The 27,725-nt window shown below is 38.8% G+C and overlaps 1 protein-coding gene across 1 annotated transcript; it reads right to left on the minus strand.

The window, feature by feature from the left end:
* Positions 1–20,682: 20,682 nt before the first annotated feature.
* Olfr1356 (olfactory receptor 1356) lies at positions 20,683–21,645 on the minus strand. Its single transcript, NM_146308.2, has one exon. It carries the CDS (start codon positions 21,643–21,645, stop codon positions 20,683–20,685), a length of 963 nt encoding a protein of 320 aa, NP_666420.2.
* Between the last annotated feature and the right edge of the window lie 6,080 nt (positions 21,646–27,725).

A 27,725-nucleotide genomic window follows, 5' to 3' on the forward strand; every position in this document is an offset into this window, starting at 1 on the left:
AGGTTCAGTTTGTCTGGTTTTGTGTTGAAGTCTTTGATCCACTTGAATTTGAGTTTTGTACAGGTTTATATATATGGAACAAAATTGCATGCTTCCACATCCACATGCAGACTAGTATAATTTGTTGAAAATGCTTTCTTTATTTCCATGTGTATTTCTGTCTTTTTTTGAATCAAAAATCAGGTGCAAGTAGGTGTGTGGATTTATATACAAGTCTCCAATTACATATTTGTTTTTTAAAATGACAATACCCTGATTTTTTAAAATTTTATTTCTATAGCTCTGTAGTAAAGCTTGAAATCAGGTATGATGATACCTCTAGTAATCCCTTTGTGTTCAGGACTATTTTAGTTATTTTGGGTTTTTACTTTTTCCGTATAAAATTAAGAATTGTCCTTGCAAGGCCTGTGAAGAATTTTGTTGGAATTTTGATGGGGATTGCATTTAATATGTAGATTGCTTTTGAGAGGCTGACAATTTTTACTATGTTAATTGTACCGACCCATGAGCATAAGAGATTTTTCCATCTTTTAAATTTTTCTTTAATTTCTTCCTTAAAAGATTTGAAGTTTTTATTCATACAAATCTTCACTTGCTTGATTAGAGAGATTGCAAGATATTTTACATTATATGAGGTGATTGAAAAGGGTGTTGTTTTCCAGATTTCTTCTTAGTCTGTTTGTTGATTTTATATAGGAGGGCTACTGATTTTTTTGTGAGTCAATCTTGTGTTCATCTACAGTGTTGAAGGTGTTTATCAGCTGTAGGAATTTCCTGGTAGAATTTTTTGGGGGTCACTTGTGTATAATTCCATATCATCTGTAAATGAAAACACTCTGACTTCTTCCTTTCCACTCTGTATCCCCTTGAAGTCCTTTAGTGGTCTTATTGCTCTAAGACTTTAAGAACGATATTGAATCAGTATGGAGATTGTATACAACATAGTCTTGTTCCTGATTTTAGTGGAATTGCTTTGAGTTTCTCTCCATGTAATTTGGTGCTGTCTATATGCTTGCTGTAAATTGCCTTTATTATGTTCAGGTAGGTCCCTTGTATCTCTAATCTCTCCAGGACTTTTATCATGAATGGGGGAGGGGTCAGCATTTTTGGTATTTAATGAGATGATCATGTGTTTGCTTTTATTTTAGTTTATTTTTATGGTGGATTACATATACTAGTTATGTGTTGAACCACTGCTGTACTCTCAGATGAAACTTACTTGATAATGGTGGATAAATAGTCTTTTTGATGTGTTCTTGGATTTGGTTTGTGAGTATTTTATTGTATATTTTTGCATCTATGTTTATCAGGGAAATTGGTCTTTAATTTTCTTTCTTTGTTGAATCATTATGTGGTTTGGGCATCGATGTAACTGTAGGCTCAGAAAATGAATTTGGCAATTTTCCTTCTGTTTCTGTTTTGTGGAATAATTTGGGGGTATATTGACATTAACTCTTCTTTGAAATTCTGGTAGGATTCTCTGCTAAAACTCTCTGACCCTGGGCTTTTTTTATTGGTTGGGAGACTTTTAATGCCTGATTCTATTTTACCATAATTTATAGGTCCATTTAAGTTGTTTATCTGATATTGATTTGACTTTGGTTAATGGAACACATCTAGAAAAATTTCCATTTCTTTTAGATATTCCAATTTGGTGAAGTACAGGTTTTTAAGGGGTGCCCTTATGATTCTTTGGATTTCCATGATGTCTGTTGTTATGTCCCCATTTTTGTTTCTATGATTTTGTTGAAAATATTCTCTGGACATTTAAGAAGGGTTTCTTCTCCTTTCTTAATTTCTATTATTCTTAGATTTGGTCTTTTTATAGTGTTCCTGATTTCCTGGATGTTTCGTTTCAGCAGTTTTTAGATTTATCATGCTTATGTGACAAGTGCCTCTTCCACTGAGCCATCACACTGGCCTGAGATTATGTTTTCATTATTATTTACCAATGGCAGATCAGGTGAGACAACTGAATCTAGTTTTGAACACAGAAATGATCTGTTGTAGTTCTTTCTCAGAAGAAGCGATGTATAGAAATGGGAGTGGTTAAGATCTATTTGGAAGTCACAGGGAAAAGGTGGATGGTCATCAGGATGGACTAGCGCCTGTGTTCATTTCTGTTTTTTTTTTTCAAGGTCATGATGATGAGTATGTATTGTAAAAATTAGAGACTGTTCCATGGAGCTAAACACACATGGTTTTCCTCCTTTTGATCTCACTGGTGTGAGATTCTTTCACTGGGATATGTAAGAGAAGTCAGAGGATCACTTAGAAATTTCAAAGCTGTGTGCTATTCACATCAGCAGAACTGTTAAACTGTATATTCCTGATGTCCACAACATGGCTGCAGCCTCCTCTAATATGCCCTGTACCCTGATAGCCTTCACTCAGGCCTGTATTAGTTTTCTGTGACTGCTACAACAGATTATCATGATCTAGATGGGTTGAAACAGCAGGAGTTCCTCTTCTAAAACTAATGGAGGCAATACTGAAGTTCACATACCATTATATGTGCTCTTCCAAAGTAGAGTTCTTCATGCCTCTCCCAGCTTCATGCAGTTGCAGCAGGTCATCCTTGGCTTGTGGTTGCATCATGCCAAGATCTGCTTCTAGGCTCATACAGCACTCTTCTCCTTTTCAGTCTTTTATATTATATAGAGACAATTATTATAGATTTAGGGATTATTCAAGTAGTCCACAATGATCTCTTTCCTAGATCTCTTGATTAATAATATCTTCAAGCATCAGTTTTTAAAATTACTTTTACTTTTTTACAGTCTAGTCACTACCACTCCTTGTGGGTTTTCTGTTGCTTTTGTTGTTATTGATGTCTACTAGCCTTAGTCTGTGGTGATCTAATAAGATGCATGGGATTGTTTCAATCTTCTTATATCTGTTGAGGCTTGTTTTGTGACAGATTATAGGGTCAGTTTTGAAAAAGGTACTCGAGGTCCCAAGAAAAAGGCATATTCTTTTGTTTTAGAGTGAAATGGTCTGTGTACATCTGTTAAATCCATTTGGTTCATAGCCTCTATTAATTTCACTGTGTCTCTGGTTAGTTTCTGTTTCAATGACCTGTCTCTTCGTGAGAGTAGGTGTTGAAGTCTCCCACTATTCTTGTGTGGGGTTCAATGTGTGTTTGGAGCTTTAGTAAAGTTTCTTTTATGAATGTGGGTGCCCTTGCATTTGGGGCATAGATGTTCAGAATTCAGATTTCTCTCTTGGTGGAGTTTTCCTGTGATGAATATCAAGTATTCTTCCCCATTTCGCTTGATAACTTTTGGTTGAAAGTCTATTTTTTTGGATATGAGAATGGGAATAGAAACTCCTGCTTTATTTAGGAATAATATTCAATATTTTATTTAATATTTTATTAGATATTTTCTTCATTTACATTTCAAATGTTATCCCCTTTCCTAGTTTCCTCTCTGAAAATCCTCTACACTCTCTCTCCCCAGCTCCTCAACCCACCCTTTCCCGCTTCATGGGAGAAGAGACCCTTGGTCTTGAGAACTCCTGCTTTTTTGTTGGGACCATTTGCTTGGAAGACTTTTTTCCAGTCTTTTACTCTGAGGTAGTAACTGCCTCTGTCATTGAAGTGTGACTCTTGGGTGCAGCAAAATGCTGGATCCTGCATGTGTATCCAGTTTGTTAGCTTATGTCTTTTTATTGGGGAATTGAGTCCACTGATATTGAGAGATGTTAAAGACAGATGATTGTTAGTTCCTGTCATGTTTGTTGTTGTAGGTGGCTTTATATGTATGTGATTCTCTCCTTTTCATTTTACTGTGAGATGATTTATTTATTTTTTCTTTGTTGTAGGTACCTTTGTTGTGTCGGAGCTTTTCTCATATTATACTCTGCAGAGCTGGATTGGTAGACAGAAACTATTCAAATTTGCTTTTGTCATGGATTATTTTGGTTTCTTTTATCTATGATGATTAAGTTTTACAGTACATATTAGCCTGGGCTGGCATTTGTGTTCCCTTGGGGTCTACATGATTTCTGCAGATTCTTCTAGCTTTCAGGGTCTCTGTTGAGAAGTCTGGTGTAATTCTGGCAGGTCTGCCTTTATATATTACTTGACCTCTTTCCCTTGCAGCTTTTAACATTGTTCTTTTGTTCTGTGTATCTAGTGTTTTGATTATTATATGATGAGAGAATTTTTTTCTGGTCTAATCTATTTGATGTTCTGTAGATTTCTTGTACATTTTTGGCCATATTTTTCTTTAGTTTGGGGGGAGTTTTCTTCTGTGATTTTTGTTGAAGACATTTTCTGATACTTTGAGCTGGGAATCTTTCTTCTCTTCTATTCCTATTATTCTTGGGTTTGGTCTTTTTATTGTGTCCTGGGTTTCCTGGATGTTTTGGGTTAGGGTTTTTTTTTTTTTAAATGTTTTGTATTTTCTTTGACTGTTGTGTCAATATCTTCTATATCTTCTATGCCTGTGATTCTCTCTTCTTTCTTGTATTCTGTTGTTGATGCTTGCTTCTGTAGCTCCTGAGCTCTTTCCTAGATTTTCCTTTTCCAGGATTGCCTCCATTTGTGTTTTCTTTATTGTTTCTACTTATATTTTTATAAGTATAAAATTTATATTTCTTAGCTTATATTTTCTTGTATGGCTCTGTTCAATTCCTTCACCTATTTGATTGTGTTTTCTTGTATTTTTAAATGGGATTCATTTGTTTCCTCTTTAAGGGCTTCTATGTATTTATCTGTGTTTTCCTGTATTTTTTTTCAGTGAGTTATTTATATTCTCTTAAAGGGCTCTATTATCTTCATGAGATAGGATTTTATGTCTGAATCCTGGTTTTCATGTGTGTTGGTGTATCCAGGGCTTGCTGTGGTGGGAGAACTGGGTTCTGATGATGCCAGAGTATATTGGCTTCTGTTGCTTATGGTGTTGTATTTGCCTCTCACCATCTGGTTATCTCTGGTGTAAATTGGCCTGGGTGTTTCTGTCAGGACCCTGCCTCCTGACACCCTGGATTGCTGCAGGTTTTCTGGGAGAACTGTGGCCCTAGCTTTAGCAGACCTCCTGGGAGGCCTTCAGACTGTGGAGCCTTCAGAGGGGCAAACATACTGATTATCTGCCTTGGTGGAATGCACAGGCCTAAAGGAAGGTGGAGTTCGAGCAGACAAAAGGCCCCAGAGTTTACTGAGCTCCTTGGGGGTCCCAGCTGCTGCAGTTATTTTGGAGAGTCTCTTACCTGTAAGCATCATTTAAAAAAATATTTTTATATTAATTATGTGTGTGTGCATGTGTCGTGTGTGTGTGTGTGTGTGTGTGTGTGTGTATGTATGTACATATGTGGGTTTAGTGCCTGCAAAGGCCAGAGGAGGACATCAGATCATCAGATATCCTTACTGGATTTACAAGTAATTGTGAAGAACCTGATATGGGTGCTGGGGACTGAACTCAGTTCCTCAGCAAGAGCAGTATGTCCTCTTACCCAATAAGCCATTTCTCCTGCTTCTGGTCTTCTTTGCTAAATCTTCATTTTATTTTTATTCTTTAAGAATTTTAGATAGCTGATCTTTAATGAATGAGACAAATTATGTCTCAAATTAAATGAGCATTTCAGAGCAATTCATTTTGTAAGTTAAATAAAAGAATTTAATATATATGAATATGATTATATATCTAATTCTTAATTTCTGACCTCCAATGCTTTCCATGCTGTCACAGTATGTTTGCTTTGATAACCCATGAAATCCAGGAAGGGCTGTCCCTAAGTGCATTGGTGTGGGCTCATCCACTGTAGCATGGAAAATCTACTAGTGACTACACCTTCTAAAATAGAACCCCCTTCAGCAGCTACCAACTGCCCTTAGATTCACAGTGTGGGGAATCTGGGAGGATATCAAAGCACTTTCTTCTGAAGAAACTCACACTCACAGGTTACAGATAAATATATCTTTTGCAAGAGCACACACACACACACACACACACACACACACACACACAAACCCCAAAAACCAAAACCTCATTAAGCGGCTAGATAAGTGTACCTAAGAAAAACATTTCAGTGGTCCTGCGAAGTAGAAATGAGACCAGGAAGAGAAAGCAGTCATAAAGGACATCCTGTTTTATAATAATTCTTTTACATTTTTGAGATATTTACACAGGTGGGATTTAGATCCCTGAGTTCTAGGATTACAGAGATGCTTTGCCAGAGAAGAATAAAGTTATTAAACCATTTAAAAATACAACCATCCAAGGTTCCTGCAGAGCACTGTTAGGGATCAGTGTTATGTGTCCTTCAGAGTTATCTCACTCACTGAATGAGGCAATTACTTACCAATTCCTCATAATGTTTGGTTGAAGACTGATTTCTATGGCATTAATAACATGGATACATTAGCAGAGCATATGGTAGCCACAAGAATAACTCGTTAAGCAAAAAAGATGCAGATCCATTCTTTGGAAACAATACGTGTCAACAAAGTGATAAGGGTCTATGGTAGAATTATATATAGTATTTTCCACGTTTGACTTCTTGGAATGCAGTTGTCACAAATGGAGTAATAGAAGTCATTTTTTGACCCCAGGCGAGAGCCATAATGAAGGATAAGAAGAAGAAAAATTCAAAGACACTAAGTTTTTGAATAGTACCCTTTAACAGATTGATATGAATTCTGTTTTTATGAGAAGAGTTTTTTTTTTTATTTTGAGAAGAGAAAATGTCTAGACTGATGTCTGCTATTGTCTACTTTTATTCTGGAAAAATACTTAGTAGCAGTTTATCTGACAGCAATGAGGGATCACCCTTGAGTATAATACAAACCTCACACTGTCTTTCTAAGGTCATATTCTCTAACAGACATTTCTTCAAGGATATAAGTGTTCTCTATTTGCATTTTCCACTATGTAAGCCACTTGCTACACATACTGGTTGAGCATGTGGTATGTAAATCCTATGACAAAGCAAGTAAACTAAAAGACTTTATTGAAATACCATAATGAGGGCTGGTGAGATGACTCAGCAGGTAGATGCTCTTGGCCTGAGTTTGGTCCCTGGATCCCACAAGCTGGCAGGAGAGAATTGATTCCTGAGAATTGTCTTCTAACGTTTACATGCATCCTCTGGCATACATACACATGAGCTATGGATGGGCACATGCTTACACTCAAACATACATACCTCTGCACCCACATAGGCAAGAACACAGATACATCCACACACCTAACAAAGAAAATAAAAATGTTATAACAAAATAATTGACAGAAGTAATATGGGAAGAAGAATGTATTTTGGTTCATGGATCAGGGTATATAATCATGGTGGCATGAAGCATAACTTACTTACTGATGGGAGTAGAGATCTTGGGCCAGCACTGGGGTAAGATTATAATCCTCAAGACCTTTCCCCCAGTGACCCATTTTCTTCTAAGCACCATATTTTAAAGGTTTCCACAAACTGTCACCAGATTCTGTATCACCAATTCAAATACAGGATCTACAGTGAATGTATTCTAAGACTAGTTTAAATTATTTTGTATTTAAAAAGCCCCATGGGACTAGTGGCTATTTTGTATTGTTGATATAGCCTGCAAGAACTTGCTTCTTGGGATGCTGGTGATACCATGGAAGATGCAAGAAAAGACTACAGCTCTCATCCCTCCTCAGAGCCAAGGTCACATGTAGTCAGTGTACCACATCACAGTGAAATGCTCAAGTTTTATCTAAGGCAGTGTTTCCCCCTCCCTCAGCTCTGAGACCACTGTTTCAAGATCAAATTTATCTAAGAGCAACTCAGGTAAAGAAATGATGAGGTATAAGCCCAGAATTTTTATGACTTAACCAAAAAAATAAGTCAAAAGTGGGTTGAAATATTGGTTCACTGGCCTTGCCATGAGGATTTGAATTTGGATGTCCATTACCCATGATAAAAAGAGAAAAGGAAGCCGGGCATGGTGGCGCATGCCTTTAATCCCAGCACTCGGGAGGCAGAGGCAGGCGGATTTCTGAGTTCGAGGCCAGCCTGGTCTACAAAGTGAGCTCCAGGACAGCCAGGGCTATACAGAGAAACCCTGTCTCGAAAAACCGAGAGAGAGAGAGAGAGAGAGAGAGAGAGAGAGAGAGAGAGAGAGAGAGAGAGAAAGAGTAACCCCAGGACATATGGTGCGAAATTCAGGTGGTGACAGGCAGATCCCTGGAATTCATTAGCCTGCCAGTGTAGGAAATGAGTTAGCTCCAGATTTAGTTGAAAGACACTCTTAAAAAGTAAGATGAATATCAGTAAGAGACACCCAACATTAAGTTCATATGTGCTAGAACCCACACCCACATTGCATCCCCCCCCCCCATCACCATCACCACAATTTTTATTGGCTTGGTCAACGAGTCCTTAAGTAACTACATTTTTGCATTTGTGATACGTATTGACTACATGTGGTACCCAACACTTGGTTTTGGTTTACATGAAATGTGACAAAGGAACTGAATCAAAAGAGAACCTTTAGAAGTTGGAAAGATGGCTCAATGGTTAAGAGAACTTCTCTAAGAAGACATGGGTTTGATTCCAAGACCAACATTACTGCTCACAATTTTCTATAACTACAGTTATAGACACCAGGCACTCATGTGGTGCACAGACATATGTGTAAACAAAACACTCATACACACAAAATAATAAAAGAAGTAAATCTTAAAAACAGAGCCTTTACATTAAAGTGAGATTTGGAGAATTCAAATCAATGAAAATGTAAAAGCCCATAAAAGTCAGCTTGTCAGCTTTCTTTCACTTGTTTTTAGTTCATTTAAGGAGGGTAAAGAGATGTTTAATAATACTCAGCCCTCGCAGTCCCAATCTAGCACCCAAAACCTGGAATGTTCCTGGAGAGCCACTGGCTTTCAGTCAACAATGGAAGACTGCAAAGGTTGGTTTGAATATCAGGAAAGAAATCATTATTAGCAACAGGGTAATTCAACCTTATGGCAAGAGAGTGTGTTTTCCTATATCAATTAAGGCAATCAGGGGAACACTTCAGGTGAGGTTCCCTAATCATGTGATTCAAATTTGTGACAAGTTGACATTAAAACCAATCATATATGAAAATAGACCATCATAGTTTATTTCTTACAGACGAATTTAACATTGTAAGCAGAAAAAAAACCTCTTTTCTCCCTGCATTGCCTATGTCAGGGCATTTTATCACAGCTCCAGAAGAGAAACTTGAATAAATTCCTCTGTGTCATAAAATCATTGGTAGAAGCAAGAGGAGAAACCATTGACAATTGAAACTACAAATAGAAAAATTCCAAATGAGGAAAAAAATGCCATATGGAAAGGAGGAATACATGAAGTATTTGCTTGGTAAGGGTTCATATTTCTTTTAACTTAAAAAGCCTAAGATATAAATCATACAAAGATGGATACACTGATAAGGCAGGTGAAGAGAACTAAAGATTCATGATAAGAAATGTGAAAGGACCACATTTAGAATGTTCAGAATTTCCAATGTGGGAGAATAAATCTTTTTACATTAGCTTAGAAAAATGGCCACGAAGGTTGAATAAGAAACTGTTGTATGCTAATCTGGCCCCATGGGAGCTCACAGAGACTGGGCCACCAACCTGGGAACATATAGGGGCTGGATCTAGGCCTCTACACATTTGTAGCAAATATGCAGCTTGGTTTTCATGTGGGTCCCCTAACAAGTAGAGCGGGGGGCTGTTTTGGTCTCTGCTCCTTGCCTTTGGACTACTGGTTGGGCCTCAATGGGAGAGAATGTGCCTAGCCCTGCTTTGATTATATGTTCCAGGGTGGGATGGTATCCAAAGAGGGCTCCTCCTTTTCTGAGAAGGGGAGTGGGCAACAGGGGAAGGGGCTTATAAGGGTGAGATTTGGAGGAAGGAGGGGGGCTGTGTGATCAGAATGTAAAGTGAAAAAAATAAATTATTGGAGAAAAAGGGAGAGAGAGAGAGAGAGAGAGAGAGAGAGGGAGGGAGGGAGAGAGAGAGAGAGAGAGAGAGAGAGAGAGAGAGAGAGAGAGAGGGAAAAGAAACTGTTGCACAAGACCTACACAAGATAATGCCAGTCAAAATTCCAGTGCAGGAGTAGCTCTTTAGATCCCCTCTCTTAATGATGTCTATTTGTAGTCGATGGCTGCTGGGCTATGGGGAGTCATTCTTTAGGGTGTGGCCACTGTATGTTTCCCATGTTCCCATGCACGGGCCCACATCCATTCACATATTGGCAGCACTATTTGGATGCAGCGTGTTCTTTAAAAAATAGAAAAGGACATGAAGTTGGGAATCAGATGTTTTGTGTGGGATCTGAGTTGGATAAGGGAAATGATGCTCTTAGAGATGATCATATTTCATTGCACTAATGTGTGAAATTCTAAAAGCATTAAAAAGAAAACTATTTGGGGTTGGAGAGATGGCTCAGTGGTTAAGAGCACTGAATGCTCCTGAGTTCAAATCCCAGCAAACACATGGTAGATCACAACCATCTGTAATAAGATCTGATGCCCTCTTCTGGTGTGTCTGAAGACAGCAACAGTGTACTCACATTCAAAAAATAAATCAATAAATCTTTAAAAAAAGAGAAAACTATTAGGTTCTGGGCACTAAGATTTTTCAGTTTGTGCTTCATCATTTGAGATTCTTCTGTCGTAAATGTTCTCTTTAGCTTTGTGCCTCATTTTGTAATTGGGTTATTTGGATTTTTTGGAGGTTAACCTCTTGAGTTCTTTATATATTTTGGTTATTAGCCTCTGGTTGGATGTAGGGTTAGTGAAGATTTTTCCCCCAATCTGTAGGTTGCTGGTTTGTCCTATTGACAGTGTCTTTTGCTTTACAGTAGCGTTTCAGTTTCATGAGATCTCATTTATCAATTGTTGATCTTAGAGCCTGAGCCATTGGGTTTCTGTTCAGGAAAATTTCCCCAGTGCCAATGAGTTTGAGGCTCTTTCCCACTTTCTTTTCTATTAGATTCAGTGTATCTGGTTTTATGTTGAGGTCCTTGATCAACTTGGATTTGAGCTTTGAGCAAGGTGACAAATATGGATCTATTTGATGGGGTTGCATTGACTCTTCAAGCTTCCTTGACTGAGTTTCAGTCTAGCTTCAAGAATTGTGGAAGAGGGGTCAGGAACACATTCACTATAGGAAATTATTCTTTTAATATTAAAAACAATTTTATTGCAATTTGTAAAATATGTTGCTAGAGACCTTTGGCACAATCTTTGTGGACAGTTCCATGGCCCCTAGAGGAGAGGAGTCTCCACTCCTGGGTGCTCTAATACGCCCAGGATCTTTAGAAGCACAAATGAGTAGAACACAACATCTGCTCCAACACCACCAGGAGTAACTGGGACCAGCAGGTTCCAGGGAAGCAGGAACCCCACCTAACCAGTGGCTCAGGTTCCTTCTGATCAGTGCTGCTCTACCTTGGGTGCAATCTCAGTGGACAGTCCCACAGTCTCCAGAGGAGAGGAGTCTCCACTCCTGGGCACTCTAATGTGCCCAGGATCTTAGGATTTTAGGATCCCAGGATCCCTGGAGCTTGGTCACAATGGATCTCAGGGTCTCAGATGCAGCTTGACTCCCAGGAACTCTGACATACCCAGAATCTCAGAATCAAAGGATCCCAGAATCACAGAGAAAGCTGGACTCTGAGGAGTTCTGACTCATATGGGATTACAGGAAGGACATGCTCCAATCAGATGTATCGAGGGCAGGGAGCACTTGAGATAATCAGATGGTGGGAGGCAAGCATAACAACAGAAGCAACAAAAACAAGGTTACTTGGCATCATCAGAACCCTATTCTCCCACCATAGCACATCCTGGATACACTACCACACCAGAAAAGCAAGATATGGATCTAATGCCACTTCTCATTATGATGATAGAGGACCTTAAGAATGACATAAATAAATCCCTTAAAGAAGTACAGGAGAACACAGGTAAACAAGTAGAAACCCTCAAAGGAGAAACAAAAAAAATCCCTTAAAGAGTTAGAAGAAAACACAATCAAACAGGCAAAGGAAATGAACAAAACCATCAGGATCTAAAAATAGAAATAGAATCAATAAAGAAATCACAAAAGGAGACAACCCTGGAGTTAGAAAGTCTAGGAAAGAGATCAGGAGTAACAGAGGCAAACATCACCAACAGTTTACAAGAGATAGAAGAGAGAATCTCAGGGATAGAAGATATTGTAGAAAACATTGACACAACAGTCAGAGAAAATGCAAAATGAAAAAAGCTCCTAGCCCAAAACATCCAAGAAATCCAGGACACAAATGGGAAGACCAAACCTAAGGATAATAGGTACAGAAGAGAGAGAAGATTTCCAGCCTAAAGGGCCAGTAAATATCTTCAACAAAATTATAGAACAAACTTCTCTAACCTAAAGAGATGGCCATCTACATGCAAGAAGCCTACAAAACTCCAAATAGATTGGACCAGAAAAGAAATTCGTCCCGACACAAATAATCAAAACACCAAATGCACAAAACAAAGAAAGAATATTAAAAGCAGTAAGGGAAAAAGGTCAAGTAACATATAAAAGCAGACCTATCAGAATTAGACCAGACTTCTTGCCAGAGATGATGAAAGCCAGAATATCCTGGGCAGATGTCATACAGACCCTAAGAGAACAAAGATGCCAACCCGCACTATTATACCCAGCAAAACCCTCAATTACCATAGATGGAGAAACCAAGGTATTCAATGACAAATCCAAATTTACACAATATCTTTCCACAAAGCCAGCCCTTCAAAGGATAATAAAGGGAAAACTCTAACACAAGGAGGGAAACTACACCCTAGAAAAAGCAAGAAAGTAATCTTTCAGAAAACCTAAAAGAAGATAACCACATGAACATAATTTCAAATGTAACAACAAAAATAACAGGAAGCAAGAATTACTTTTCCTTAATATCTCTTAATATCAATGGACTTGATTCCCCAATTAAAAAAAAACATAGACTAACAGACTGGCTACACAAACAGGACCCAACATTTTGTTGCATACAGGAAACCCATCTCAGTGACAAAGACAGACACTACCTCAGAGTAAAAGGCTGGAAAACAATTTGCCAAGCAAATGACCCCAAGAAACAAGCTGGAGTAGCTATTCTAATATTGAATAAAATTGACTTTCAACCTAAAGTTCTCAAAAATGTTAAGACAGGACACTTCATACTCATCAAAGATAAAAATCCACCAAGATGAAGTCTCAATTCTGAACATCTTTGTTCCAAATGCAAAGGCATCCACATTTATAAAAGAAACTTTACTAAAACCTACATTGCACCACACTCAATAATAGTGGGAGACTTCAACATCCCACTCTCATCAATGGATAGATCATAGAAACAGAAACTAAACAGAGACACAGTGAAACTAACAGAAGCTATGAAACAAATGGATTTAACAAATATCTATAGAACATTTTATCCTAAAACAAAAGGATATACCTTTTTCTCAGCACCTCATGGTACCGTCTCCAAAATTGACCATATAATCAGTCACAAAGCAGGCCTCAACAGATACAAGAAGATTGAAATAATCCCATGCATCCTATCAGATCATCATGGACTAAGGCTGATCTTCAATAACAACATAAATAATAGAAAGCCCACAAATATGTGAAAGCTGTACAACAATCTACTCAATGATAACTTGGTCAAGGAAGAAATAAAGAAAGAAATTAAAGATTTTTTAGAGTTTAAAATGAAAATGAAGCCACAACACATCCAAACTTAAGGAACATAGTGAAAGCATTGCTAAGAGGAAAACTCATAGCTCTGAGTGCTGCCAAAAAGAAACTAGACAGAGCATACACTAGCAGCTTGACAGCACACCTAAAGGCTCTAGAACAAAAAGAAGAAATTCACCCAAGAGAAATAGACCGCAAGAAATAATCAAACTCAGGGCTGAAATCAATCAAGTGGAAACAAAAAGAACTATACAAAGAATCAACCAAAACAGAAGATGGTTCTTTGAGAAAATCAACAGGATAAACTCTTAGCCAGACTAACTAGAGAGCACAAGGACAGTATCTTAATGAACAAAATCAGAAATGAAAAGGGAGACATAACAACAGAATTTGAGGAAATGCAAAAAAAAAAAAAAAAAAATAGAACCAAAAAACCATCAGATCCTACTATAAAACCCTATACTCAACAAAAACCTTGATGAAATGGACAATTTTCTAGGCACATACCAGGTACCAAGGTTAAATCAGGATCAGATTAATGATCTAAACAGTCCCATGTGGGAAGCCACATACGCCATTGCAGGATGGCGCCAGCTACCGCTGGCCACCACCCATAAGTTTGGGTAAACAACCAATGTGCGCATGTGCAATAGAGTTCTTTTTGCCGAGTCACTGCCTGGCCCGAGGCATGAAAATGAGGCACTGAAAGCCTGGCCCAAGGCATGTAAATGAGGTACTGAAAGCATACTGGACACACCCCTCCTAGGCCTATATAAGCAGCGCCAGTTCTGGGGCTCGGGGTCTTTCGCCTTCGCAGTAAAGCTCTCCCAATAAATGTGTGCAGAAGGATCCTGTTGTGGCGTCTTTCTTGCTGGCAAGTCAGGCGTCTCACAGTCCCATATGCCCTAAAGAATTAGAAACAGTCATTAATAGTCTCCCAACCAAAAAAATGCCCAGGACCAGATGGGTTTAGTTCTGAGTTTGATCAGATCTTCAAAGAAGACCTAATTCCAACTCTTCTCAAACTATTCCACAAAATAGAAACAGAAGGTACTCTACCCAATTTGTTCTATGAAGCCACAATTACTCTGACACCTAAACTACACAGACACAACCAAAAAAAAAAAAAAAGGAAAATTCAGACCAATTTCCCTTATGAATATTGATGCAAAAATACTCAAAAAATTCTTGCAAACCAAATCCAAGAACCCATTAAAAGAATCACCCACCATGATCGAGTAGGCCTCATCCCAGGGATGCAGGGATGGTTCAATATACAGAAATCCATCAATGTAACGCACTATATAAACAAACTGAAAGACAAAAACCACAAAAACCCCACCATATGATGATCTCATTAGATCCTCAGAAAACATTTGACAAAATCTAACACCAGTTCATGATAAAGGTCTTGGAAATATCAGGAATTCAAGGGCCATACCTAAACATAATAAAAGCAAATACAGCAAACCAGTAGCCAACATCGAACTAAATGGAAAGAAACTTGAAGCAATCCCACTAAAATCAGGGACTAGACAAGGCTGCCCACTCTCTCCCTACCTATTCGATATAGTACTTGAAGTCCTAGCTAGAGCAATTAGACAACAAAAGGAGCTAAAAGGGGATACAAACTGGAAAGGAAGAAGTCAAAATATCACTATTTGCAGATGATATGATAGTATACTTAAGTGACCCCAAACATTACATCAGAGAACTCCTAAACCTGATAAACAACTTCAGCAAAGTAGCTGAATATAAAATTAACTCAAAGATTACCCAAGATATAAGATACAATTTGCTAAACACATGAAACTCAAGAAGAACAAAGACCAAAGTGTGGACACTTTACCCCTTCTTAGAATTGGGAACAAAACACCCATGGAAGGAGTTACAGAGACAAAGTTTGGAGCTGAGATGAAAGGATGGACCATCTAAAGACTGACATATCTGGGGATCCATCCCATAATCAGCTTCCAAAACTATTCTCAACAATAAAAGATCTTCTGGTGGAATCACCTTTTCTGACCTCAAGCTGTAATGCAGAGCAATTGTGATAAAATCTGCATGGTACGGGTACAATGACAGGTAGGTAGATCAATAGAATAGAGATGAAGACCCAGAAATGAACCCACATACCTATGGTCAATTGACCTTTGACTAAGGAGCTAAAACCATCCAGTGGAAAAAAGACAGCATTTTTAACAAATGGTGCTGGCTCAACTGGAAGTTAGTATGTAGAAGAATGCAACTGATCCATTATTATCTCCTTGTAAAAAGCTCAAGTCTAAGTGGTTCAAGGACCTCCACATAAAACCAGATACACTGAAACTTATAGAGGAGAAAGTAGGGAAGATTCTTGAAGATATGAGCACAGGGGAAAATTCCCAAACAGAACACAATGACTTGTGCTGTAAAATCAAGAATCAACAAACGGGACCTCATAAAATTGCAACACTTCTGTAAGGCAAAGGACACTGTCAATAAGACAAAAAGTCAACCAATAGATTGGGAAAATATCTTTACCAATGCTAAATCCTATAGAAGGCTAATATCCAATGTATTCAAAGAACTCAAGAAGTTAGAACCCAGAGTAACAAATAACCCTATTAAAATGGGGGTACAGAGCCAAACAAAAAAACCTCTCAACTGAGGACTATCGAATGGTTGTGAAACACCTAAAAAATGTTCAACACCCTTAGTCATCAGGGAAATGCAAATCAAAACACCCCTGAGATTCCACCTCACACCGGTCAGAATGGCTAATATCAAAACCTCAGGTGACAGCAGATGCCGGTGAGGATGTGGAGAAAGAGGAACACTCCTCCATTGCTTGTGAGATTGCAAGTTTGTACAACCACTCTGGAAATCAGTCTGGTGTTTCCTCAGAAGATTGGACATGGTACTACCAGAAGATCCAGCAATACCACTCCTGGGCATATACCCAGAAGATGCTCCAACTGGTACTAAGGCCACATGCTCAACTATGTTCATAGCAGCCTTATTTACAATAGCCAGTAGCTGGAAAGAACTCAGATGTCCCTCAAGAGAGGAATGGATACAGAAAACGTGGTACATTTACACAATAGAGTACTACTTAGCTATAAAAAATGAATTTATGTCCCAGCACTCGGGAGGCAGAGGCAGGCAGATTTCTGAGTTCAAGGCCAGCCTGGTCTACAAAGTGAGTTCCAGGAAAGTCAGGGCTATACAGAGAAACCTTGTCTTGAAAAACCAAAAAAAAAAAAAAAAAAGAATTTATGAAATTCTTAGGCAAATGGATGGATCTGGAGGATATCATCTTGAGTGAGGTAACCCAGTCACAAAAGAATATACATGATATGCACTCATTGATAAGTGGGTATTAGCCCATTAGCTCAGAATATCCAAGATACAATTCACAAACCACATGAAACTCAAGAAGAAGGAAGACCAAAGTGAAGACACTTGATCCTTTCTAGAAGGCAAAACAAAACACCAGTGGAAGGGGGTTACAGAGACAAACTGTGGAGCAGAGACTGAAGGAATGACAAGCCAGAGACTGCCACACCTGGGGATCCATTCCATATACAAACACCAATCCCATACACTTTTGTAGATACCAACAAGTGCTTACTGGCAGGAGCCTGATATAGGTGTCCCCTGAGAGGTTCTGCCAGTGCCTGACAAATACAGAAGTGTATGCTTACAGCCTTCTATTCAACTGAGGACAGGGTCCCCAATGAAGGAGCTAGAGAAAGGACCCAAGGAGTTGAAGGGGTTTACAGCTCCATAGGAGGAACAACAATATGAACTAACCAGTACCCCCAGTGCTTAGACTAAACCACCAACCAAAGAGTACACATGGTGGTACTCATGGCTCCAGCTACATATGTAGCAGAGAATGGCTTAGTCTGTCATCAATGGGAGGAGAGGCCCTTTGTCATGTGAAGGCTTGATAACCCAGTGTAGGGGAATGCCAGGGTCAGGAATTGAGAGTGGGTGGGTTGGTGAGCAGAGGGAGGTGGAAGATTAGAGAAGGTGGTTTTCAGGTGCAGACCAGGAAAGGGGATAACATTTGAAATGGAAATAAAAAAAAATATAAAATGTAATAAAATAAAATATATAAAAAATCTGTTGCTATAGAATTGGTTAATTCAGAAAATACATACATACATACATACATACATACATACATACATACATGTTTTGTAACATTATATTATAGAGTGCCTGTCAGTTGATGGCTCTTATGAGTTACCCATGATTATAAATAATATACATTTTAAATTTTCTCTCAATATTGAGATATTATAATTACACCATTTCTCCCTTCTGTTTCCTTCCTCTATACACTTCCAAGTATCAGCTCATTCTCTCTTTCAAATTCATGGCCTCTTTTTCTTTAATTGTTGTTATACATGGATCGTTGATGTCCTGAAAGCCTCAGGTGATTTGGGAATCTCCAGACAGGAAAATTGACATGTGAGAATATCTGTAGACGCCTGGAAAGAAGACTAACATACCAACTAATTGGTAATTACAAGTTTGAGACTGAAGGGGAACAGATCTACAGATGGAAAAAATTTTCAATCCAATGGTTCCTGTTTCTGCCCTGTAAAATCCCCAAGCCCTCTGTGCCGTGGTTCATGTTCTCTCCTCCTTTAGGGAAACTGATACTTTTCACTCTGCTAGAAAAGGACAATCTACTTGTGTGGAGGTTGATCTTTGTCTTATGTTTTTATGTCATCTTTATCAGTCCCCATCTAGCAACACACAGACACACACAGACACACAGACAGAGACACGGAGACACAGAGACACAGACAGAGACACAGACACACACAGACACACAGACACACACACAGAGACACAGACACAGACACAGACACAGACACAGACACAGACACACACACACACACACACACACACACACACACACACACACATACACAGACGCCATTTGCCTAACCTTACTTTAAATTTGGTTCTTTAGTAGTGTCTCTTAAATCCTTTAGTTTTTTTTTTAATATTTTTTATTACATATTTTCCTCAATTACATTTCCAATGCTATCCCAAAAGTCCCCCATACCCCCCCCCCACTCCCCTACCTACCCATTCACATTTTTTTGGCCCTGACGTTCCCCTGTACTGGGGCATATAAAGTTTGCCTGTCCAATGGGCCTCTCTTTCCAGCGATGGCCGACTAGGCCATCTTTTGATACATATGCAGCTAGAGTCAAGAGCTCCGGGGTACTGGTTAGTTCATAATGTTGTTCCACCTATAGAGTTGCAGATCCCTTTAGCTCCTTGGGTACTTTCTCTAGCTCCTCCACTGGGAGCCCTGAGATCTATCCACTAGTTGACTGTGAGCACTCACTTCTGTGTTTGCTAGGCCCCGGCATAGTGTCACAAGAGACAGCTATATCTGGGTCCTTTCAGCAAAATCTTGCTAGTGTATGCAATGGTGTCAGCGTTTGGAAGCTGATTATGGGGTGGATCCCTGGATATGGCAGTCTCTAGATGGTCCATCCTTTTGTCTCAGCTCTAAACTTTGTCTCTGTAACTCCTTTTATGGGTGTTTTGTTCCCAATTCTAAGGAGAGGCATAGTGTTCACACTTCAGTCTTCATTCTTCTTGAGTTTCATGTGTTTAGCAAATTGAATCCTTTAGGTTTTGTCCATACTTTCTTATTCATTTTTTTAGTTTATCTCCAATTTCTCAGTCTCTCTTCTGTTTTACCCACTCATATTTTTTCCAAATTCCTCCTTATTAAATCCCTCTTTACATTCTGTATTGATTTTCTTGTGTCACTTAGCTCTATTTAAACTCTCTCTAAATTAATTTAGGAGTTTCTTAGCATCCTCTTTGATTTACTAACCATTTTTAGTATAATTCTTTTGAGTGCTTTGTCTGAGATTTAATAAAACTCATTATCATTGGAATTTGTCATTACAAAGTTGGTAATTTTGGAGGAATCCTGTTGTCCCATCCCTTGGTTCCCATATTTCTATATTTGTGTTCCAGAATGGAGGGGAAAAGGAATCATGAAGACTCACTCCTAACTGAGGAACTTTGAGGAGTTGTTGGCTACTGGGGGCAAGAGAGCCATTCTTCTTCAGGCATGTGGTTGCTGGTAGGTTGCCCATGTTCTTATGTATAGTCCTACACCAGTGCACATACTGGCAGCATTAATTTGAGTTAGTAGGCTTTTGAGGGAAAAAAGGAGTGGAGATGATACTGGAAGCAGGTCACATTGGTGGGAGATTGGAGGAAAGTTTGAATAATAAAAGGTGTGTGAGTGTGTGTGTACGTGTTTGTGTGTATGAATATTATAGGAATATAGTTTCAGAATCTGTACTAGATTGTTGCTTAAGGTTTCAATTCCTGAAGGAGCCCTTTTCTCTCACAGATGCTAGAAGACACCCTACTGAGGACATTTCCTATGAATCACGAGCTAACTGATTTCCAGGTAGAAGTCTACCTGGAAATTTCACATCAGAAGAGGTTCTAGTGGCCACACATCCTGCTCCCCAACTTTTCCTCTGTTTCCTGCCTGGAAATCAGAAAGCCTGGGTGCAGACTGTGCTGTAAGTATACCCTTCATCAGAGTGTTGAAGGACCTAGAATCTTTCAGGATGTTGTGTTAAAGGACCTAGAATCTTTCAGGATGTTGTGTTAAAGGACCTAGAATCTGCAACATGGACCATAACAACTCATCAGAGCTACTGCCATGCTGTCTGTCTCTGGTGCTAGGGCTTGTGCTCTTCTCAGTCATGCTGTTTTTTTTTTTCTTGCCTGTCTGTCCACGATGTTAGTAATTCTTCTAATAAATTATTTAACTCTTAACAATTTGTCCCAGTGTCTCTTTTAAACTCTGAGACTTTTTATTTATGATCATATTTGTGTGTATGCATGAAATTCTCAATGAATAAATAAAAAAAAACAACACAAATCTTATTTTGGGAAAAATGTAGCCAGTACATTATATGATGTATGTTTTCTAATTTCACTGGATTTATTCTTATGGAAGTCCTACCATGGTCCCTTCACCAAGAAGCATGATTTTCCTGAGGAGTTTTCCCAAGGCCTTCTGCATGTCCTTGTTCCTCAGGCTGTAGATGAAGGGGTTCAGCATGGGAGTGACTATGCTGTACATCAGTGAGGCAACTAGACTCATTCTAGAAGATGATGTGGCTGCAGAGCTAAGGTAGACCCCTAGACCATTGCTATAGAATAAGAAGACCACCAAAAGATGAGACCCACAGGTAGAAAAGGCTTTGTACTTGCCCCCAGCTGAAGGAATTCTTAGGATGGAGGAGAAAATCTTAGAATAAGACAATAGAATCCCAGAGAATGGGAAACCAGCTATGACTATGGTTATAGAATATGTCACAATGTTATTAACAAGGGTGTCAGAACAGGCAAGCTTCAGGACTTCGGGAAGATCACAGAAAAAGTGTGGAATTTCCATGTTTGTACAGAAGGATAGTCTTAACACAGTCAAGGTCTCAGGTAGGGAACTCATGACGCTGACTATCCATGATCCAAGAGCCAGCATCGCACAGAAGCAAGAATTCATGATGACCACATAGTGCAAGGGATGGCAGATGGCCACAAAGCGGTCATAGGCCATCACTGATAGGAGTAAATTGTCCAGGCATCCAAACACAATGAAAAAAAATATCTGTGTGATGCAGCCCGAGAAAGAGATGAATTTGCTTTGTGTGCGGATATTCTGCAGAACCTTGGGGATAGTGGTGGAGGTGAAGCCGATGTCAGCTATGGACAGGTTGGAGAGGAATAAGTACATGGGCATGTGCAGGTGGGGGTCAGATATGATGGCCACAATGATGAGCAAGTTGCCTGTGATGGTGACCAGGTACATAGAAAGAAGCAACCCAAAGAAGAAGGACTGCAGGTCAGAGTCTTCTGTGAATCCCAGGAGGAGAAAGTTTCTTTCTCCTGTTTGGTTTTCTCTTTCCATAGGACTGCAGGGATTACCCAAAAGGAGAGAGAGAGAAAAACAGCACAAATTCATCTCAAGTGGATCCTGCCAAATAATGCTAATATATCTTATTAAAACTTAAGGTATTAGCTAGACATTGTGGCACAAGCCTTTAATACCAGCACTTGGAAGGCAGAGGCTGGCAGATGTTAGTGAGTTTGAACTTACAGTCTGTTCTATACAGCAAGTTCTACAATAACTAGAGCTAAGTAGAGACTCTGTCTCAAAGTACCCCAAACAAAACAAAAGAACCCCCCCCCCCAACCCAAGGTGTTATCTGGTAAGATGACACAGTAAGCTAAGGCCCTTTCTGCCAAGACTGATGACTGCATTTTGATTTCTAGCAAACAGGTGGTGTAAAGAGAGACACAAGTTCTTTAAGTTGTCTTTTGACCTCTATACACGTGCCATGACATGTGTGTGCATGCACACACACAGAATAAATAAATAAATTTAGGGGCTGAATAGATGGCTTAGCAGTTAAGGGTTCATACTCCTTTTGCCAAGGTCCTGGATTTAGTTCACAGTACCCATGTGGAACAGCTCAAAACCACATGTAACTCCAGTTCTAGGAGGTCTGATGCCCTCTTCTGGTTTTGGCCAAGACCTGCACTCATGCATCATGTGTAAACACACACACACACACACACACACACACACACACACACACATACACAGAGTAAAAAACATGCATAATTAAAAAACTAAACATTTAAAAATATACATAATCAAAATTTATAAGAAAAACCAAACAAAGTATTGGGAGCACTCAGGTAGTTGTTTATTGTGAGCAATCCTTTAATCTGTATCTGACAATTTATTGTTAGCATTGTCATCTAAAAACGTTGCCTGTAGATCAATGGTTCTCAGTGCTCTCTGGAGCAGCAATTTCAACATTACTCTAAGTGTTAGAAATTGGCATTTGGAAGCCCTTCATACCAGCTGAGTCCCATGCATTTTGTGGAGCCAGTGATCTGACCTGTGTTTTACAAACCTTCCTAGGGGATTCTGATGTCCACTCCCATACGTAGGTCATAGCTCTTGTGTCCCTAAGCAAACATACCTTATCAGCATCCCTGATGGCAATTTTGGTATGTTCTGTCTAATGAATGTGTAAATGGGAATTTCCTAAGTCTATACTGATTTGTAAATCATCGAATATCTTTTTTTTTTTTATTGTGGTGCTTTCTGTGTGTTTGTAATTTGTGCATGTCACATATTCTGGTCCTAGTGTGCTCTTGGTTACAACTATTGATGTCCACTTTTCATTTAATCATTATTCAGATTTTCTTTATATTGTAGCTTTTGTTAGACCAGTTCTATAAAATATAATTTCTAAGCACAAAGAATACAGAGTTTCTAAGTGTTAAATCCATTTTTTATTATGACTACTGTTGAGATTTTTTTTTGCCAGTGTTGAAAGGAAGCTTCTAAGCATTGCTGCTCCATCCCTGAGCTACAGCTTCAGTCCTTTGATTCTCATTATGTAAGAGTTTTCTAAAAGTAAGCTATTTGTTAACTCTTGTACATTTTGGTCATTTGCATGAGTTCCCAGTTTTCTATACTGCAAATAGAGTTTAGATTAATTTGAATTTTTAATTTTTGTCTTTTATGACAATCTGTGAGAATTATGGGAATATCCTGTGAGTTGTTTAAAGTTCATATATAGAAAACAAACAAGAAACCCAATAAGAATAAAATAAATTTAAAAGTGCACATATTGTTCTCGCTTTCTTACTCTAAATAATCATATACATGTGCATGTATGTATGTGTGTGCTCACACACACATACACACACCTCTTAACAGAGAACAGATTGTAAGACACTTTTGTATAATTAAAATTTTGTGGGCCAGTAAGATGACTCAGTAGGTAAAGGCACTTGTCACCAAGTTTGCTGTTCTGAGGTCAAACACTGAGACCTGAGTAGTAGAAGGAGAGAACAAATTCCTGGAACTTGTCCTCTGACTTCCACATGCATGTTGTGGACTAATTGAAAAAAGTCTTTAAATTTAGTAGATTTCTTCAAATTTATAAGTTAATTCTGAAAAAGTCAGTATTATTATTGGGATAAAATTCTTGTTGAAGTAACAATCTTTTGAGACCAATATCTTTCTTAGCAAAAACTTTAAAGGTTTTTAATGTACAAAATTATATTTGTTATGTGTTAATAGTATCTTAGTGTAGTTCAAGGTTGACATCATTATGATTGCTATTCCTCCATAATACATCTCTAGTAGTGCAATAAAACAAAATAAAATACTACTAATAAAAGGAAAACAATAAAATCTACTGTTTTGATGAGGTGTATTAGTTTATTTTTGGACTTTCTTATTAACTTATTAGTTTTTGTTGAAACTCATCATGATCAAGCAGAGAGATGGCTCAGTGGTTAAAAGCACATGCTTATAGAGAATGGGGGCTTGGTTCTTGTCTTTAAGTATATAGGTCTACGATTACTATAACTCCAGAATGGGTTGAAAGGGAGTGGGAAATTCAATGTCCTCCTCTGGCTTTCACAGGCACTATACTCACACACACAAACACACACACACACACACACACACACACACACACACACACACGGGATTATAAGAAAACCAATAAAAATGTAACATATTTTCCACATTGTATTATCATTTCTCCTTTAGGTGCTATTCTATTCATTTGAAATTCCAAGCACATTGTCAATATGGAATTACTAGTTTTCTTCTCTATTTCTTTCAAAGAAATAATCCTAGAGTTGTACAATATCACATGATGCTCATTTTCACATTAAATTGTAAGCTATATAATTCTTACCACATGTATTCACATATCTTATGAATATTTTAGAAAGCTTTAGCAAAAGTATGACTGAGTGTTTACAGATGACTATTTGGATGACATGATGCTAGGTCCAATTCTATATTCTCAAATTCCAAACATTAGATGTAGAACAGGCTGGTGACTTGAGCTCTTTTTAGGAAAATATGAATATATAAATAATAACAAACTTAAACATGGACATGTGTAATCTATGACAATAGAAATACTTTCTGAATAATGCCTTTGATCAATAAAAGAGAAATACATTCCAGTAGTCAGAATGACAAACTAGAGAAATGGAAATGAGGAAATGTGTTGTATATTTCACTTCTAAAAATCACTTATTTGGTTAATATTCAATTAATATTACAAAGTAATAAATTTTGTCTACAAAATCTTGCAAGTCATACAAGTATCAGTGTTTTATTGGAAAGAACAGAGAAGGTTAAGGATTCATAAAAGGAAATGTAAGGTAAACAATAAATACTTTAATTTTGGGGTGTGTTTGTGTGTGTGAGTGTGCGTGCATACTTGTGTGTGAACACGTGTCATAATGCATATCAATCGTGGCCTTACATCTTGTTGAGACAGGGTGTTGTTGTTGTTGCTGCAGGTAGCAGGCTACCTGGACTGCACACTTCTTGGGAGTCTACACTTTCTACCTCCCATATTAGAGCAAAGCACTGTATGATAGACCATCCTATTGCATCAACTATTTACATGTGTTTTCAAATTCTGAAATCATGTTTTTGTTTTTGTTTTTTTTGAGACAGGATTTCTTTGTGCAGTCTTGGCTGTTCTGGAACTCATTCTGTAGACCAGGCTGGCCTAGAATTCAGCAATCTGCCTGCCTCTGCCTCTCAAGTGCTGGGATTAAAGGTGTGCACCGCCACCGCCCAGCATGAACTCAGGTTCTTATGATTATGAAGCAAGTGCTTCCCGCCTAAGCCATCTTCCCAGAAACTGACATTTTTGCTAGAGAATGAAAAAGATGCAATACCTTCAGACAAATGACACAAGTGATTGAGAAAGAGCTCTGTTCTTTCAGAGGATTCAGTTAAGAGGACGATTTACATCTAGAAGGTGAGAGCTATCTGAATTAGATTCTAGAAGCAAGAGGAGACCAGATGAAGATGAGAGGAAGAGAAATTGAGAAAGGCATAGGGGCTGATTGCACGGAACGCTAAGTGAGCAGATGCTCCTCATTGCATGGCATCCTTTTGAGTCCCCAGCTTCATCCTTTGAGAACTCTAGCTCCATTTATACCTGCTTCCCATCAGGATCTCCAACGGTGGTGTGGTATCTGCATTCTCCTTTTTTCTCCGAGTGGCATAAGTTCAGCTAAGCTCCAAGGCAAGGCAGGGTGTTGACATCAAGTGATAATGATGGTACAGTTGAATTCTCTGATCTCTTGGACTACTCTGCAGGTGGGTGGATCAAGTGGGAAATAGTGTTTCAGTGTCTCTGAGTTGAATTCCCAAAGCAACTCATTAAATTAGGTGTTCCATTATCAAAATATTCTCTGAAGAGTTTATTTCACATGAGTGAGGAAAATAAGTAGAAAGATATTTTTTATCCTAAAGAGTATATCTTCTTTGCCAGGCATGTTTCTCTTTTCCTCTGGACTCTTTGTTCATGATGTCCTTTCTTCCTCAACTGATCTTCATTTTGAAATTACCTTTTCCTGTTCTTCTCAATTTGAGTACGTGTCAACCTGTGAGATGGAAGTGGTCTATCAAGCATATTAGCAGGCATAGTTTCAAGCACATGTGAGCCCTGAGTGCCATATGTGGAACTGGAAACAGAGATCAGATTGGTAACATGAAAGAGTTGTAGTGACGTTGTTATTTTCTTAGCTAGAATTATTGTTGCTCTGATGAAATATGACTAAAAACAACTTGGGCAGTGATGAATTTATTTTCCTTCCATTTTCAGATCATTGCTCATCATTAAGGAAGTCAGGGCAGGAACTCAAGCAAGGCAGGAACCTGGAGGCAGGAGCTGATGCAGAGGTTACAAAGGGGTGATGCTTACTGACTTATTCCTCATGGCTTCCTCAGCCTGATTTCCTATAGAACTCAGAACCACCACCCCGGGGTGTTCCGACCCACAATGAATGGCCCCTCCCACATTAATTATTTTGTGTGTGTGTGTGTGTGTGTGTGTTTGTGTCCAATTCTCAGTACAATGGGAAACCCCTGAAGGTCTTTTTTTAAAATTAGGTATTTGCCTCATTTACATTTCCAATGCTATCCCAAAAGTCCCACATACCCTCCCCCCCCACTCCCCTAGCCACCCACTCCCCCTTTTTGGCCCTGGCATTCCCCTGTACTGGGGCATATAAAGTTTGCAAGTCCAATGGGCTTCTCTTTCCATTGACAGCTGACTAGGCCATCTTTTGATACATATGCAGCTAGAGACAAGAGCTCCAGGGTACTGGTTAGTTCATAATGTTGTTCTACCTATAAGGTTGCAGTTCCCTTTAGTTCCTTGGGTGTTTTCTCTAGCTCCTGCATTGGGGGCCCTGTGATCCATTCAATAGCTGACTGTGAGCATCCACTTCTGTGTTTGCAAGGCCCCGACATAGTCTCACAAGAGACAGCTATATCTGGGTCCTTTCAGCAAAATCTTGCTAGTGTATGCAATGGTGTCAGCGTTTGGAAGCTGATTATGGGATGGATCCCTGGATATGGCAATCACTAGATGGTCCATCCTTTTATCACAGCTCCAAATTTTGTCTCTGTAACTCCTTCCATGGGTGTTTTGTTTCCATTTCTAAGAAGGGGCAAAGTGTCCACACTTTGGTCTTCGTTCTTCTTGAGTTTCATGCGTTTAGCAAATTATATCTTATATCTTGGGTATCCTAAGTTTCTGGGCTAATATCCACTTATCAGTGAGTACATATTGTGTGAGTTCCTTTGTGATAGGGGTTACCTCACTCAGGATGATGCCCTCCAGGTCCAACCATTTGCCTAGGAATTTCATAAATTCATTCTTTTTAATAGCTGAGTAGTACTCCATTGTGTAGATGTACCACATTTTCTGTATCCATTCCTCTGTTGAGGGGCATCTGGGTTCTTTCCAGCTTCTGGCTATTATAAATAAGGCTGCTATGAGCATAGTGGAGCATGTGTCCTTTTTACCGGTTGGGACATCTTCTGGATATATGCCCAGGAGAGGTATTGCTGGATCCTCCGGTAGTACTATGTCCAATTTTCTGAGGAACCGCCAGACAGATTTCCAGAGTGGT

Source organism: Mus musculus, chromosome 10 (genome assembly GCF_000001635.26).
Source record: "Mus musculus strain C57BL/6J chromosome 10, GRCm38.p6 C57BL/6J".
Classification (NCBI taxonomy): Eukaryota; Metazoa; Chordata; class Mammalia; order Rodentia; family Muridae; genus Mus; species Mus musculus.